Genomic DNA, 18,251 nt, shown 5'->3' with positions numbered 1-18,251 from the left:
CATTTAGTTCCCTTTTAATCGTTGCTGACAGAAAGCGACAACTGCAATTCATCCTCACACTATTTTAAGTTCTCTCGGTGTAGGCAGGCTCAAAAAGTGAAAAGAAAAGATAAAGGTTTGCACAGTAAAATGAAACTCATAGCTGGCAGCTTTGCCATATGTAGGACAGTAAACATAAATGCAATTATTGTATTTTTTATTTAAGCAATAAATATTAACAACAATCAATAACACTTTAACAAATGGACATGAGCAATATCTCAAATAAAACATTACACAATGATAACAGAATTTTTTTTTCAATGCTGGTGTCCAACTTAGTGGTGCAAAAGATTAATATACTTATTCAAAATTAATAATCCAAATGTGATTGACAGTATAAAGAGGCCTGGAAATATTTCTGTGGTTCTTGTTTGATAAGGAACATCAGTTGTGACCTAAACAGAGAGAAGGATATGATGTTTAGACCTTAAAGAGCATATTCATCAATGATCCCTCTTCTATTAGATTCTTGCTCACTCCCATGGCTCTGTGACACATTGTTGTCTTCAGATTTGTACTGAGTTCTATGCCATTTCTGTGGGCAGAAAGGAACATAACGAATCCAAGACCGATATGAGAGGTGAGAGGTTATGCCAAAGGGGAGATCATAAATGTCTTCATTTTCCAAAGTGTTGCAAGAGTCCTCAAGGTCTACTTTGTCCCAGGCTAAGAGGCCACGCTCACGTTTGGTTCCTGAGACAGCAGAAAGATTGTTAGAATAAAGCTTTACACCACACCTTTTTTTAAAACAACACGTAAATAGTTTACATTCACCACATCAAAATGGGCAGTTTACATAATTTTGAGATGTTAGGAGAAACAAACATAACAAAAACAACTGCATGCCTAGAAGCATGCTGTAAGGCTGCCATGTGCATTGAATGCAATTTGATACAATTACAACCTCCCACTTTAGCTTACCAGGAATTGTGTTATCTAGGAAGAAGCCGAGAAACCCTCCTACAAACATATGAGTGGTCAACAGAATGTGCACCACTTGGTCTACCTCTTTAACACCTTACACAAAAGGAACAAAAAAAGACAAAATATGAGTCAAAAACAATCAAAACATCTCAAGAATGATATGTATTAGGTTTCAAGGCTGAGTTAAAGTTTAGCTCTGTATCTTTCATAATGAAAAACAGAATAGTTTCATGACAGTTAATAGCAGTTGAGGTGAAAGCTGATAAAAAGCGAGGAAATTCTCTCTTTTAGATTATACCTGTTTTGAAGAACTCTGGATTCTTTATAATCCAGTTTGGAATGACAAGTGCAGAAAACATGGAAAAACCAAAAACAAACATATTCCTGGGGGAATTCATGTCTGTGGACTGTAAAACGAGATGTGTCAGCAAAATTCTAAATAGTATGAAAGCAGTCAGAAACAATCTTCTGAATAAAACACACTTCATGCCTTTGCTTACTTGCAGATTAGAAATGCCTGCTGCAGTTATAACACCAAACATGATCAGGAACATCCCTCCAAGCACAGGGATGGGGATGGTTGTGAAGATGGCTCCAATTTTGCCCAACACCCCCATCAAAATCATGACAAGTCCACTCAGAAGAAGCACCGTTCGGCTGCCCACCTTTCACAGAAACAGTGTCACATATGTTTGTACTGTGTGTAGACGTCCTTGTTCTGCGTTACCACGCTGATGATAGCCTAATTATGAAATCAAACTGTATAAATGAACTGTCAGGTTGGACAACAACATTGTTGTGAGTGTCTTACCTTGGTGATACCCAGGGCAGCCACATTCTCACTAAATGAGGTGGTGCCATTACCTGTGCCAAAGGCCCCTGCCAACAAACAGCCAAGCCCTTCAACACCAATGCCCCGGCTGATGGCATGCTTCGGGGGAGGAGGGGCCCCTGACAGCTTGGCACATGCGTGGTAGTCCCCCACAGACTCTGCCATGGAGCAAATGATTCCAGCCATGATGCCAAGTACACCTGCCAGACTCACAGTTGGCATGCCCCATTGACCTGAGCGAGGAGTCAAAGTGATAATTACTGTATAGTCACTGAAATCAGCTTCTTACTCTCAGCGGTATTGTGAATACTTGTGTTGCTGCGTGCCTTTCTGTCCCTTATCCTCCTGTAAGCATTGACAATATGAGTTATGACTGATATATTAAAGAAAAAATATAAAGAAATTAAAGAAAGAGACAGCAACAAGGGTATGTTGATAGTATTCTTATCAGTTTACCAGGATATGGAAATGTGAACCAGGAAGCCTCATTCACCACATTTCCCTTCACATCAGTTCGTGCCAGGTGGCCATATTGGGCTGGATCAGATGGCAGGACATCATAGATGGTGAGGAGGTAGCAGACAAACCATGAGACCGCAATGCCCAGCAGAATCTAATCAATATCTAATATTAGTATCAATATCAGTATTTCTGGGTAACCACAAAATATAGCATGTGAACCAAAAATGCACACCAATATATTGCCATCAGTAATGTACAGTATCTTAGTTTAAAACATACAGGCATTATCTGGAAGATATGGAACTTTGAAGTGTGAAGTTTCTTGGTTTTGTTGTATGCAGGAACAGGGATTGGTATGCGGCGGAGATACTGGGAGAAAAGAATGATCAGCACTGTGGTCCTGTGTGTATGAGAAGTATCATTAGCTTCATGTTGCAAAATTGGAGGCTTCAGGCTACAGCATTACCAAGCAAAACATAGTTTTTCACATAATTATAGACTGTGACCTCATGAGAAATCAATGAAGTGCTAAATCTGTAGCCCAATAACTGCCGGTTCACATTTTAAAAACATTTAATTTCCAGCTGTGCAAAGAGGCATTCACCATGGAGGTGAGTGGTTACGTACATAGCAGAGATGCCCCAGTGACTGCCAAGCTTGGATCCAGCTGAATCGTACAGTGACAGGCCTATGAGAGAGACTGTGGGAGCAATGGTTAAGGGACCAATGAAGCGCATGAGGAAACCGATGAGGCCTGAGAAGCCCACCAGGATCTGGAGGAGAGAGGCCACCATGATAGAGCCCTGCAGCTTGGACAGGAACACAATAAGAGAGAACATAAACATTGACATATAGTAGATAGATAAACTTTAAGAACAACGTGAATGGTTACTTCCTAGAGCGGCAACCACATGAGCTCACTGAATTAATCATGAGCTCTGCAGAAGTGCTCATTTATGCCTTTGTTAGTTTGCTGTCACCACAAGCTGTGAATGCACAGTGTTTATGTTGGCTCACTGTTCTCATGCGGGTCTGCCACACTTCTATGAAGAGTGGTGAGGAGGTGTTGACCAGACTGGCATTCTGGGTCCAAGCTGGGCATGTCCACTCTGGCATGGACAACATGGCCATGGCAGGGGTCAGCAAAGCAAATGTACCACCCTGTAGGATGGGAAGTCTACAAGTGTGACACAGATGGAAACAGTTTTTGTCAGACAAATCATTTTTCTGAGAAATGAGTAAAAGATAACGCAGCTCTAGGACAGCGCATGTCTACTGATGTAGCCAGTAATAACACAAAACAGAGCAGTATGGATCTGGTTCGCTTGCATTTGATGAACGTTTTTGTATTGATGCCACTTTTGTAATCAAGGTTAGCTAAAAAAAGAATGTGCTCTGAGGGACTCTCTTCTGTAAGGTAACAGGAGTCCATAGTCATGCCATACTTACAACAGTGCTTTGAACTATACAGAATACAGTACACTATCATTGGTTACGAATTGTAATCCCAGATTCTGTGAGTAGAGACATAGCCTCCTAAGAGCTGTTGCCATTGGGCTTACCCCTAACCGCATGCGCAGCTGTTCGTGCCCTTGTGCCATGCACTGGACCTCCTTTAGGTCCACAGCCACAGCATATAAGTTTTGTGTGACCTAAGATCTGTTCCCAAGTGGTTAAATGGAGAAGGTGAGTGATGAAATGTTGTTGATGGACACTGCTGTCTGTGCTGTACACTGATGGGCAGGGTTAGCGAGGTGAGCTGTGCCCTGGTCATGAGAGGAACAGTGTGAGCTTCCATTGGCCAAAGAAGGTAGGCTCGCGCAACAGATGATCACACACACACTGGATTCCAGTGGTAAAACAGAAGGTAAACCATAATACATATCTACCTTGATTGTGGTGAAGAGATTGTAGTGGGCTACAGGTGCTTTCAGTGCCTTCACTGCTTTGGAGAAGAAGAGCCGGACTGTGGGAAAATGTGGCCATACTGGATGACGCCAGGTAAGGAGAAATTTATCGCCCAAAGCTTGTCAGTAGGTTGGTGATTAGGGAAGACCTCCTTCTCACCATCAGACTCCAGGTCTTCCAATGGGAAGAGGTGAGAACCAGAAGGGGAGCCATCAATGGAGGGAGCCAAGTCAGAGGACTTGCCCTGCACCGCATCTCCCCTCCATACCTTGGGGATTCAAAATGTCCAAAGTTTCCTCAGTGATGAAGGTAGCATGTTTAGCCCAGCTGCCATCATCATTGTCATCCTCCTGTTGTGCCGTGAAAGTGTCCACTCACTACTGTTTCACATCTTCTTGTCTTTGGTCATTAAGTTAAGTAATGGAATGAGAGCAGATTTCAGGTCACACAGGGATTATGTATGGTGGCTGTGGACCTGAGGGAGGCCCAGTGCATGGCACAAAGGCAGAAAAGTAAATCTTACCAACTGTGGATAAACCCAAGACCAACAGGTCTTAGATAGCTAAGCCTATACGATATACTTAAAACTCACACTGACAATATCAACATGCTGGTGCTTGGCGCATATATTGTTCACTTCCTCACCATCTCAGTTTACCTCGTCAGAATGCTAACATTTGCAGCTAAGCAACAAACCCAAAGCTAAGGCTGATGGGAATGTTATCAATTTTGCAGATATTTGGTTAAAATTAAGAGCAGAATTGCATATTTAACAGTGTCACTAACATCAGACCGTGAAGCAAATCTAAAATCTTTTTTGTGTATGTTCACAAAATGAATGTAAAGCCATTCATTTCTTTGCCCTTTACTTCTGTTGTGGTCTCCAACGTCTCCTGAAAAAAAAACCGTCTGAATCTACAGCTGCTGGTTTCATTGATTTGCGCCAAGAGAAGCAATGAGACTGGAACATGAGGTGAATGTGATGTAAAACCAAAAACACTGAGCTGAAAAGCTGTGTGGAGCTGTGACCACATGTTTGACCAGTTTTTCTTCACATTAAATGGAGCAATTTAATTCATTATTAAAGTAAATGTGCTGATTAGTGGAGCTAATTGGCATGTTTATTATGATCATCTCAACTGTCTTGCCAACCTGTCCATAAAGAGTTGTGAATGGTGAAATTAACACCATCATTCTGACCTGACACCGAAGGTAACCTGCAGCAGAGTGCAGAGGCCAGAGACAAAGAAAATGGTGTTAATGAGGCGACTCTGGATCAAGCTGTCATGCTGCAGACACAGCCCCTCAGAGAGAATGAGAGGGATGGAGAGGATGCCACCAAATGCTGTCAGGTAATGCTGCACAAGAGAAGAACCGATGAGAAAGATGACTTCACTGTATACATGATGTAAGAACTACGAATGCTGGTCTATGCAAAACAGATCATGTCATGGCATTTTGACAGCTACAGTATGTTCCTTTGCAGTGTTAGAGTGAATATGTTTACATGTTGAAAGTCACAATTACGATGTGGGTTAACCATCTGGGAAATTCACATGTCATTGAAAGAGATCTTGTCACAAGTTCAAAGTAACAGTTAAAACTAAAATTAACTCATAGTGCAAGTAATATTACACACACCTGAATGCCCAAAAAAATACAAAGGTACCAGGGGGGAACGTCAGTCACACAATAGGTTGGTTTATTACTGTCTTCTTCCAGTACAGAGCTGCTCCCATATGTCTTTCCCTTCTTTCCTCTGAGTTCATCATTGACTTCTTCATCCATCTGCAGATGCAAACACAGGTATAAACAAATAGATCACAAAAGCTCACCTGGAGGTGTACCATTGCAGTATCTTGTTCTTTTTATTGCACAAATTCATATTTAATATTCATATTTAGGTATAAAATCAAAACAAAGTAACATTTTGTGCTGTGTGGACCCTTTCTGTGCAAAGGCTGTGAGGGCCCAGAGAGAATTTCAGCAAAATTTATACAACTTTTAGAGATTTTCAACTTAAATTAGTCCCACTTGTGCAAGACCTTCCTCCTATATGAAGCAGGATAAATCAGAGCTGCACAGTCTTGCAATCCTTACTATTCAGCAATATTAAAATGAAAAGCAGTCTGTCTTCTGAATGCTTACAGTTGATACTGAATGTGTTTGTCTAAATGTGTACTTGTGGTATATTGTACATGAATAACTCTGCACTTACATTAAAAGCAAGATTGTTGAGTCCATCGCTTGCTTTGCCTGAAGCCATTGCGCCTGCAGTATAAAATAAAAACTTGTTTCTAGCGTCTGCGGGTGGACTTCTTCTAACAAGAAGTGAACTGAGATAAAAAAAAGACAACTGCAGAGAAACAAACACGCAGAGTAATGCTGAGGAGCGCGAAGAGGAGGACCGAGTAATCCCCCGTCCAATGATAAATTTTTCACTTATTAACGTGTTCAATAAGATCTAAAGGTGTTTTAACGAAAACACGAAGTAATTACACCTTCCCTTGTTCTGCTTTCACTCTTATCACATTTACAGCATGTGGTGCACACCGAGTTAAGGACAAAGTTTAGCTCACTCATCATTTAGGTGCAGCAGCATGTTAATTATTACTTACTGTTTTGACCAGTAATTAGGTTGACTGGAAGAAAGCAGACGAATCTCTTTAAGAAAAAAATGTAAACACAAAGTGTTATATATGAAAGACACATGTGGTCATTGTGGTGGTACTTTTCTGGAGTGTGTAATCTAAATGAGTGCAATCAAAAGGTATAGTTAAACTCACTGACAAATATGTAGAATATCAATAAATGATCAAGTTATTTTTTTAGACAAGATTGAGAGAAACAATAACTGCTCAAACAGAGCTTGTGCCTTTCTGAAACATTTTTGATAAGACGGTTTTGGGGACATAATGGAATATGACTGAAACTAATGAATATGCTGGTTAAATTGTGGAGACAAGAAAATGGGATGATGCTGTGACAGGAGGAGTGATGGGATGTGCTGAGAGAAAGAAGAGATAATGTCTGTAGGGTAACATAAGTTTGAATTTCTTTTATATCGAATCAGATCCAATGCTTGATAAATAAATGAAAACAAGGTTTTTGTTAATGACACGATGACAGGTTGCTTACCTTTATTTTAATTCATTTACATCATGTTGAGGAAAAAAACCAAGAAAATTCTTTACCAAGAGCCCAGACAGAACACTGACAGTTTCAGCTTGATGCTTTGTTTGATCATGGTTGCATTTAGTGCTTGTACTTCAAACTGTCACAGTTGGTTGACAGGACAAAATTGGGAAGATGGTTCGATAAGAGATTTAATGCCTTCAAAGAGAGAATGTTTCCCTCACTCAGAAGGGGAAGAGAAAACTGAGAATTGATATGATCTCTCTGTATGATGCTGATAAATGTGTTGAGGCAGGTGTAGCAACACATCTTGGGAAATTATCAAGTGAAAATGCACTCCAGTCCCCAGTTTTATAACAGGATGGATCCTAAAAATTATAGGAAAGCTTCAATAGTAGCAGTTGCCCTCATTGCTTGTCTTTTGGTTCCAGAGTGGTATTTCATGTCAGGTCTCAGTGACCCAGACTCACTTTCTCTCCAAAGGCTCATGTCAGTAATTTCTCTCAAGAGAATGGACACAGTATTTCTCCTGTTCTCACTGTGTTGAGTTAATGACACAAATAGAAACAGGACAAAAGCAGGTCACACTGACACAGCACTTATATGAGAAAGCTAACCTTGATCCTTCGCTTCTCAGAAGCTATAAGCTCATATCTTAACTGATTTTTTTCTCTAACATATTCAAGAATTGCAGTCAAAGAGCACCAGTTTAGGTTAATTTCCATCTGTTTTTCATCAGAAGCATTCCACTCCACTGACATGATGATGTCTTCTGATGTGGATGAATGGCCTGTTTTGGTGCTGCTGGATAGTGCAGGTTTTGATACTGTAGATCACAGCATTCTGAGTGAGAAGCTTCTACAGTGGGTGCCATCTCTGCAAGCACAGGTCACATTATTAGCAGGATTACTTGCACCCATCTAATCTTTACACTGACTTCCCATCAAATTTAGGATTCATTTTGAGGTTCTCCCTCTCACATATGGAGTGCTTATCTGAGATTCTTTTAGGACCAGCAGGTCACTCAAGTCTTCTGAGCAGGTCTTACTGTTTGTCCCTCTAACTCGACTGAAACCAACAGGTGATCGCGTCTTTGAAGTGGTGGTGGGAACAGTCTGGAACGTAGACTTGGTTTATGCTGTTCACATGACCCAAACAACATCAAATACTGCTGTTTTGCCACATCCCTCAGTTCAATTAGGGGCCATCAACAACAGCGCAGACAGGCACTTTGAGATATTCTTTGCTTTCATAATAATGCTGATATGTACTGGTTTGTACTGGTGTATTAGTTTAGTTGGTCTTTGCACTTAGAGAATAATTTATATTCTTGTGGACCATCTGCAAAACAGCAAACTTTCATTTGGCTGTGATGTAGCACAATATTAACTCTGGGACATTTTTTTACAGATAATGACACTTTATCATCTTATAACCAGGCAGGTTAATTTTTCATGTTTTGAGTTTAGAGAAGAAATTCAGTCAATTTGTGGGGAGAGTGGGGAGTGTAAATAAGTGGTATTCTGCAGGTTCTTACTCAAGTTTGTTTGTGCTCCTTAATGATTTATTTTGTGTGCATTTAGTTGAGAATCATTTATCAGGATAACTGCTGCTGCTAATGCAAACTGTACATAAAACAATATTATCTCAAGTGGCCCAGTGCTTATATAACATACCCTGTTTCAGTATGACTAAGATTTGTGTTGCAAATATGCACATCATTTTTGCATGATAGTACAGACTAACTGTGTCACATTCTGACAGGGAAAGGAAGGATGCAGAGATATAAACACAGGGTCTGAAAACAGAAGAGAACATTCACTCAGCAGACGTCACAGCACATAAAGCGTTTGTTCATCCGGGAACAAGCCATTGTCTCTCAGTCGGGCCCGAGGGAACAAGTAGTAAAAGGAAGCTCTTCTGTGAGAACTGTGGCTGAAGCATACACTGCAGTCTGTGTATCTTTTCATTATTGTGTCAAATATTTAATACAGCATGTTTCATAACTTGCTGACAACACATTAACTGCTTCCAATAAAGAGTTAGATCAGACACATGATAACATAAAACTTGTTGGCCTTGCACAGGTGAAATAGCTCATGTGAAAGTTTTAAATGGGTGTATCCATGTTTATGTTTGTGGTACTCAGCAGGGATGTCACCATTTTGTTATCTTATCATAGACCTTATGGTACTTTGATGTCACGCTATCACTTCTTGGACTCCACCTGAGATGGATCTGCAAGTTTTACATGAAACATGGGTGTGTTTCTTACCTAAACTCTTCCAGCTGAGTAAAATCTGATTAATGGCTGAATGGCTAATACTTGTCTCCAGAAAGCATTCAGACCTTTTCAAAGCAAACAAGTGCCAGCACCAATCCATTCAAATGTGTAGTCGGGGTGAGAAAAAAAAACACAACTTTGCTCCCAAACTGCCAGTGATGTTGACAACAGTGTGAGTGTCCTCGCAGAGAGGCAGGCTCAGTGCTATTTAGACAAGAAATTTCCTCCATAAATTTGCTTTACAAAGAGCAACATGCTTGCTGGAATGAAGACTAGAATTTAAATTAAATGTTACTGTCTATCTTTTATACTCCTACATGTCCTGATTTTACTTTAAGTATTATATTTTTCCTTTTTCCTGTGCTTTTGTATCCCTCCACCTCTCCAATTGACAGGCACTCTGTGTGAAAAACAAAAGTCTTTATTTGTCTATTTATTCACAATTGGATGTTTTTCTAAGGGAGCACAAGTGGAAATTCAGCAGCAGTTAAATGGGATCATAAACTCATCACTCATGTGCCTTGAATATTTAGCGACCACTTTGCACAACAAACACAGCAAGCATTTACGCTCCCTTGTTAAATAAGCAGAACAAGTGCCACAGATGTCCATTTGGAGCTGATCCAGTTTCTGTGATCAAACTCAGCAAATAAGCTCCTCAGAAAGTAATGTATGTGATTTTCCATGAAAGACATGAATGGAACATTTGAATTTATGTAGATGTGGGGATTTGTGAACAACAGTTTGAATGAAAAAGCTTAACTTTCAACAAATTCAAAGTGAATGTGAGTTACAGTTGACATAATAACATTTGTTATTTAAATCACAGACAAGGGTTACCTTTTTACCTTTAAAAGGAAAAGGTCTCATTGAATGTCACTGAGAAGTTGCCCTTGGGGCTTGGTCTAAGTGACAACCTTTAAACTTTTGAACCTTAGGAAGAATTTAAGCAAAATAATCTGATTTCTGTGTGTGTGTGTTGTCTCAGTCCTGACACCGTACCACTTGATGTTATCACCCCTGTGAAGAATGCTTAACATCAGTGTCAGTAACCATAGAGCTGAAGGTCACAGTGAGGAAGATGCCTCAGGGCAGATCGTGGCAATATGAGGGACCATATATTCAGAAGAAAACAGAAACAGGGACCAGTGAGGAACCTATAAGCCACTTTTCCTTTGCAACGAATACCAGTATATTTTTGCATGTTTGATTTGAAAACTACTATGCTTTCTTGCAGAAGAAATGACATCATGATCATCTTCATTTTTTTGACAACTTCACTGGTCTACCTAAAGAGAAAAAGTTGTTTGTGCAGGTACAGTTTAAGTGGTTTTCAAGTACTTAATCCATAACTGTAGTCCTATTTGTGCAACTCAAGACATGTGGAAACTGGGCACAAAACAATGCAAGACCACCGAAATAATTACTGCTAAATTACAGGTCTCCAGTACACAGTGTCTTGGGTGCCTTTCCTGAGCAGGCAATTATCAAAGAAAAATCAATAACATGAAAAACTTGTGGTAATTTGTGATTTAAGGAAGTTCTTTAAAAACTTTCTCAATCCCATATAGACACTGGCTTGTGTGTACAGTCAGAAGGTAGTCATAAAATGTGCCTTTTGACTTATCTTAAAGCAGACAAGGCTTCCAATATAGTTTGATATTTTCATGTGACACGTTGAATTTGTACTGCCATAGTGTTAATAAGACAGGTGCAGTGAACTCAAAAGGCTTCCTGACACAATGAATGAAGACGGGAGAAACTTGAATGGAATAGACCTTGCTTCCTTCAATATTGTCTCTTATATCAGAAAAGTGTGGTGTGTCAAGATTCATCTGGGTGCAATACTGTCTGCCATCAAGGTAAAAGAAACACAACATGCTCATACTATAATACAATACAGTTCAGTAAAAAATAAGCAGTATTTTATAATTCATTTGTCACCTTTAATAAACTCTTTGATGGTCCTTGTGGAAAGTTGGAATCAATCTTCTTCTACAATTGCACATCTGCCCAGTTAACAGTTGTGTAATAGGGTTAGTTTGCATTTACACATCAAAATCAATATCAGTGATGAAAACCCAGGAGAGGAAAGAACACGTGGCAATGCTGCCCCATTAAATTTTCATTCACTGCGGAGGTTCAGTACAAAAGGATTGTAAACATCCTCAGTTTTGTGGCGGCCAATCTTTTGTTATGTTTAGGGTGTTAAATTATTAATGATGAACAGCCACAATAATAATTTGAGAAAGAGCAGCTTTTTATCTGGAAAATCATTATGCTACACTGCTATACAAGCTTACTAACTTTAATAGTAATTAAAGTTAGTCCCGAGATCATATTTTCTCAGTTGGTTCTATCGAAACACAAAGGGTGACCTCATAATTCTTAAATTACTAAGGATGTTTTTTCTTCCAGCTTTGATTGCTATTTTTATTTCACTCAGTGAAGAAGACAAACCCATTTTTCAGGTTCAGATCTGCTGAAAACTTTGTATGGCCTCATTAGTCTGGATGTACGGCACATCATCTTTACCTCAATTATAGGCTTGAGGTTATTTATCGGGAAGTACAGTGTCATACATGTTCAACTTAACACATTTTCTGCTTGTACTGACATAAACCTTGAGTGTATCATCATGGAGGGACTTCACTGAAGCACTTCATACAGCACATTTTATACAATTGAGGTCTGCACAAAACAAGGCTGTTCCAACCACAGTGAGAATTTACATAATGTAACACAAGGATTTTCAAGAAAGAAGTACTTCCAGAGAAATTCCTGGCCACCAAAGGGCCCTAAGCCAAAATAAGCACAGGCAGCAATATACACTGGAGAGACAGAGATAACTGTCTTGTAAGCAAAATCTTGTATTAAGTTACACATAACTTTGACTGACACAAAGACAGCCTAGAAGACATAAAGACCGTGAACAATTAAGTGAAGCAAAAATTAATAGAAACAGAAATTAAACTTGGTTATAGAAACCCTTGTGACTATTAATTAATATGCGGAATAAATAACAGCCTTCAGGAAGTCATTATTTGCTTGATCTTTGAACATGAACTATAATAAATGACACAAAACTCACACACATTGCAATGTCAACACTGTTCAGCACAGTGAGTAATGGTGTGTATGATGTTATGTGTAACTTGTTGGTGAGCGATGCTCACTTTGCTGTGCAGCGCTGACATTGCATCATTCATCCATAATGCTTCTTTCATTAGCACATTGCAGTAAACAGCTAACATTGGCCATGCAGCACTATGAGTGCTGCCGGTGTTACATCCTTCAGCAGACATCATTGGACATGTTGGCCTGTCTATGACTCAGGCCTGGGCCATCAAAATATCAACCAGTATGAGTGCATCTTCTAGAATTGGAGGAAATGGAGCCATCACAGAAGTAGGAGAAATGGGCGTGATTGTGTAGTTACAGGAATACTGAGTGTTGACTGTTTAAACACATTCATTTGCTCAAGATGCACCAAAGACTTCTCATTTTATGCTACATAGCTGCTTTCGCTGTGAACATTGCATGGATTTTCAATGTGCTGTGGGTATACCTCCAAGAGTACAGTTTCAAAGCATCTAAAACAGTGCAATAAGTACCACACACAAGTCATCTCAACTGCTAGTGGCTCAACTGGCTTAATGACCATTATGCTTCCGAGACCAATATACAGCTGGAGTTGTCACAGTATTTGTAAAGCCTAGCCTGTTCTGCTCTATTCATAATTTATTCAAGTTTATTCTTCCTCAGCTGTACTCATCCTTTTTTCCCCAAAGACCTCATTAGGGTCTTTACCTTTACCCGTATTATTGAAGTGAAACAATTTTATTAAAACACAGTCTGCTTTAATAAAAAAATATTAATCTTGAACAGGAACTTCAGTACTCAGTTCAGACACTCACACACAAAGCACATCAAGTACATCACTGAAAGCGTTTCTTCAGATTCAAATGTACTTTCACTTTTATTTTCTATGTCTCACTTCAGGTTCTGTCTAGGATATTTAATTATGGAGTACAATCCTGTTCTAATTTGCAACAGAGTCGAAGAGGAGCCAAGGATTTGAGAAGTACCGTAAATGTTATAATACCAAGAATTACATATCATAACTGGCCCTCACCTGCTTTTCTGGCAATGAAGATTTCAAACCTGTATTACACAATAAATCAGAGCTCAATCCTCTTCATGTGCCATTTCATTTTTGCACAGGCCTTTCGGGTCCTATTGAGGGTTGTATTGAGAAAGCACATAGCTGCCATAATAGCGATGCTAATAGCATTACAGTTTGGCATTGTGGGGAATGAGCCTTTTATTACCCTGTCTAATGAATGGATTAACAACAAGATTGCTTATTAATGACACTTCCATGGATCATTTGGAACAACACTTTATTTGCTGCCTTTTGTCCTCCCTTATCCAACACTGCTTCACTAACAGCAGGGGTACTTTTTCTGTAGTGTTCACCAGATATCCAGTAAGAAATGGATTGAGCAGAGTTGATCAACTGGGCAAATGGTGTAACTGACACACTTTGGCAATATGCTGCACCAAAGAACACCATCAACTGTCATGATAAGTTTCAAGCTGGGTTCTGCTTTATTAGGCTACTTAATCTTGCCAAAGAGGGCCACTGTGTGAATAAGTCTAAGAGTATACAACCATGCTATCATTTATGGGCTGAAGTACAGGAGTGTACAGCAGAGCTACATGCTAAAAAAGGATCAATAAATTGAAGTCTAAGTCTAAGTCTCAGAATCAGCATAACAGTGACAATACAAGCATACGGATGCATTACTTTTTTTTTTTTTTTAGTTATTTAGTTAACTAGTTAGCATTCTCACGCTTACTAATTAATTAAAACTAAAGTTGATAGAAATGTCTAGTTTTGCAGGTATTTGGTCCTACACCAAAGCACTGGTCAAATTAAAATTTTCACCTAATGATGGTTCTGGATAAAAGATTAGGGGATCACCATAAGTTTGTGTATGTGTGTACCAAATTTCATGGCAATCCAGTTGTTGAGACAGGTTACTAAGATGACAATATTGTAGTGGCTCCAGAGGAAAATCTACAGGATTACCAGATATTTTTCACGCTGGACTAAATTGGCATCTAGACCTACACACTAACGTTACCATCCCTGGAACTCAGCCACTAGCGTGGCTATTAGTCTAATTTCAGACCTTCACCCCAGGGAAGATTAATGATGCTGTGGGAATGAGGTGATAATTGATATTGTTTATTTTATTTATTTTAGCTTTATTTTACCAGGAAGTCCCATTGAGATTACAATATCTTATGCAGGAGCAATCTGGCCAGGTTAGCAACCATAAATTACAAACATATTAAAATCAACAAAAAACACACTGTATACCAGAATTCACAGAAACAAAAACAGAAACAGCTACATTATATAGAAGAAAATATCCAAACACACCTCTTTACAAAGCTGTTTTTCAGGGGTGGGCTCGGCCCCTTACTTCCAGAGGAGGGAAATCTTCAACATACCACTTCAACATACCAAGACATTTTGTTAAAATGTGATAGCTGTCTATGTTGTTAGAAAGCGATGTCATTAACATCCCTGTTGGTGTAATGCTCAGATGCCCCAGTACCTTTGTCTGTGTAGAGTATTTTTGAGTGGAACTTAAGAAAAACAACCACATATCCAGTAATGCCCTCAATTTTGTTAATGGATACAAATGTGTCTAATTCTTTTTGTAGGTTATCCCTTGGCCAAAGGCTATAGTATGAAAATGCAGTTTTCTATTGATGTAACTACACAAATCTTAATATTGTAATTTAAATATATCTTTTAGTTTCTATTTCTCTCTATGTTATGACAAGAACAGCAAACATGGGGGACCCTAATAAACTACTTGTTGGCTGGGTACAACAGCATAATACATTTTCTTGGTGGAAAGAAAAAACAATTTTTGGTCAGCAGAGACAAAAATAACTGCTCTTGCTTTTGTTCCTGAGAAAGTTTACTTTATTGTGAAAATGTGGTTGGTTTTAAAGTACCATTTTTAAGTCATTATAGTCTCAGTTAATACTTTTGGATAAGTGTGAAGTCAAACTGCTGTGTTAGGTAAGTTAGGTTAGATGAGATGTTAGATGTTAGGTAGGTTAGATGACCTATTATATTTTAAGTTAGGGATGGATATTTTTTAATTAGTGTGAGCTTTACTTTAGATTTCACATCACATTGTGCTAAAAATAAGTAACTCTTTGAAAGAATAAAACTGCCTCCTTCTCAACAAAATAATACCTTAATCATACACCTAATCCTGTTGGCAAAGGCAAGAACATTTGACCTCAGATGACCATACACAGACTCCCCTATTGTTCTTGGAAAATCATCAAAGTCCCTCAGTAGTTTTGAGCCAAACACAAAGTTCGTCCCCACCAAAGATCAAAGTCCAGCCGAGGCTTTCATGTGGCGCATTGCGCTGTGCCAATCATGAGCCACTCGCCTTTTGTTCATACATGTAAGCGGTCGTGATGAAAAGGGTGGTGTTGCTGCAGACAGGGACCAATGTGAGTCGTGCTCACAAAGCCTGTCTGAATGCATTGAGCTCCCTGTGAGCTCCTATATCTTCACGCTTCGCTTAAATATTAATCAGGCCCGGAGCAATGGTAGTAAGGCTAAGAAAATGCAGACACACAGTGTCACAAGCGAGTGCACAAGCACGGACACACACACACATACATTGTTCAGAGCATGAGACTTGTATAATTTAGTGCTTCAGTGCTTTTGTGGCTGGATGGCTCACAATGGAGTACTGAGCATCAGTCACAGACATGACTTCCTCCCTGGAGACAGCAGGGGAAACTGCAAAGCACCCCTTTGCTGCTCACCATATATAAAAAAATGTGACATTGAAAATCTAAAAGACCAAAAGATCCAAAGACTGGGTCCATTGGCTGCTCTGGATTACTGCATATTGCTTGGCTATACACTTAATTTTTTAGGATCCAACTAGTAATTATTTCAGTTACCAGTCTGCAGTAACAAAGACAGATGTCAGTTCATGTAGGCACGAGAAGTACAGGCAAGAGAGCAGATTTATGGAGCAAAATATTCTTATTTTGCTTGCAGCTATTTCCCTTTCTGGGCGTATGGCTTCCGAGACATGATTTATTTTGAATGTACTCTGCCATACATAAAGGTCACTGCTTGTTGTGTAAACAAGCCATGTAAACATTTTTCTCATAACAGATTTTTAAGCATCTATGGAGGCCAATAGATGAGGGCACACTCATTTTACATTTATGGTAGCACCTTCTTAAATGTCTCAAACTGGTCACGTTTGACTGGGGTTTTTCTTGCATCTCAATGAAAGAGTATATGCACTGAGGAAGAACAAATTTCTGTACAAGGATGACAAAAAATGCTGCAAAGTGCCAAAAGAGAAGATGCCAGCAGCTGTCAGTTTGAATGTTCTGAGCCGTGCTGAGCTGAGCCTACAAACTTTGAGCTCACTAGCTGTACATGTCATCTTATCCCAACCCAAGGTTTGTTACAAAGACAGCAGCAGTCACAGATTAAGATACTATTCATGTGTTATGGGGAGTTAGGAATTAAAAGAACGAGGTGGAAATTTAGGTCTGGTTACACGTACATGCGCAATACCAAATTTTTGTAGTCAATATGTGTTTTTTTTATATATATATTTGTCTGCAGTTGTCTTCTTATTAAGGCATCCCCCATGACACAATACTGCTGATCAGAGCAACACTGTACACCTGCAACTAGTATCACACAATAACTAACACTGGAAAAGATGTACATACTTTTCCAATGTCTTCCACGAGTGCTAGCCACAACAGCTATTGATCCATGGCCTCCATAAAGTCGTGCTGAAGTTCCCACAGGAAGCTGGATGGGATGTGCAAAAGGCTGAATGAATTATTGAGCTGGGCTGATTTCTGACTCAGTGTTGGTCAGCCTGTCCATGTCTACTTTAACTTTTTAAAATATACGGTTCTGCCTTACATTTAATCATTTAAGCAAATACAGGGCAACAGTGCTGTTGAGAAGGAGGAGATATTACATAACTTCAGCCAGAGACTGGGTGAAGCCTCACTCTGAAACCCAAAGAAAAAACATGACATTTTATTTTGATACAGGGCATGATATCCAGGAAATTTCTGCAATACCATGCAATACAAAACAGAGGAGAGCCGCAAAAAAACAAAACAAACAAACAAACAAAACGAAACGAAACAAAACAGAACTCTTTACCTTGAATACAGGCATAAATATAAACTGAAGTCAGTTTCTCTCTGACATAAGAAACAACTGTATAATCTTCATAAAGTAGGCCAAGAGTTGCAGGGCTATAACTTCCATAAGAGCGCATGAATCTCCGTGATGTCCATCCTCTGTGTCTGTCTGTCCTCAGGCATTTCATGACATTAAACACAAAAATGTTTCCACCTTCTCGTCAGTCTGTTTCCTTGATCAACCTGAATGACCTGTGACACAAACAAAATTACTAATTCACTTTGCACAAAATGTCGACATCGTGCGCAAATCAAATTTCGCTCACATCACTCTTTGCAGGTCTAATGAGCCGTGACATTAACTGAGCCTAAAGCCCTCCTCCCACGCTCCTCCAGCCCACTCCTCTCTTTATTTGAGGC

The 18,251-nt window shown here is 39.4% G+C and overlaps 1 protein-coding gene across 3 annotated transcripts; it reads right to left on the bottom strand.

Moving 5' to 3' along the window:
* Window positions 1–235: 235 nt before the first annotated feature.
* Window positions 236–6,708, bottom strand: LOC124051045 (solute carrier family 23 member 1-like). Of its 3 annotated transcripts, XM_046374075.1 has the most exons (12): window positions 6,387–6,708; window positions 5,810–5,956; window positions 5,369–5,526; window positions 3,278–3,437; window positions 2,888–3,069; window positions 2,540–2,660; window positions 2,255–2,411; window positions 1,778–2,031; window positions 1,467–1,631; window positions 1,265–1,373; window positions 964–1,059; window positions 236–735 (listed from the first exon to the last, which is right to left on the bottom strand). In XM_046374075.1, exons 1-12 carry the CDS (start codon window positions 6,432–6,434, stop codon window positions 470–472), a joined length of 1,863 nt encoding a protein of 620 aa, XP_046230031.1. In that variant the 5' UTR covers window positions 6,435–6,708; the 3' UTR covers window positions 236–469. The 3 variants fall into 3 exon arrangements, with proteins under 3 accessions (XP_046230031.1, XP_046230029.1, XP_046230030.1); XM_046374073.1 differs by having other exon boundaries at window positions 1,265–1,631; XM_046374074.1 differs by having other exon boundaries at window positions 1,265–1,631; window positions 2,888–3,063.
* Window positions 6,709–18,251: the final 11,543 nt, after the last annotated feature.

The sequence above is a fragment of the Scatophagus argus genome, chromosome 19, assembly GCF_020382885.2.
Source record: "Scatophagus argus isolate fScaArg1 chromosome 19, fScaArg1.pri, whole genome shotgun sequence".
Taxonomy (NCBI): Eukaryota; Metazoa; Chordata; class Actinopteri; family Scatophagidae; genus Scatophagus; species Scatophagus argus.
This window is presented reverse-complemented; position numbering and strand designations above follow the sequence as displayed.

Excerpts from the sequence above, each read along its gene's own strand:
- LOC124051045 (XM_046374073.1), bottom strand. The coding sequence starts at position 6,434 with ATGGCTTCAGGCAAAGCAAGCGATGGACTCAACAATCTTGCTTTTAAT. Across the intron at positions 3,438-5,368 it reads CAGGTTACCTTCGGTGTCAG|ACTTCCCATCCTACAGGGTG; the intron begins GTCAGAATGATG and ends TCACACTTGTAG. Across the intron at positions 2,032-2,254 it reads GTTCACATTTCCATATCCTG|GTCAATGGGGCATGCCAACT; the intron begins GTAAACTGATAA and ends CTCCTCGCTCAG.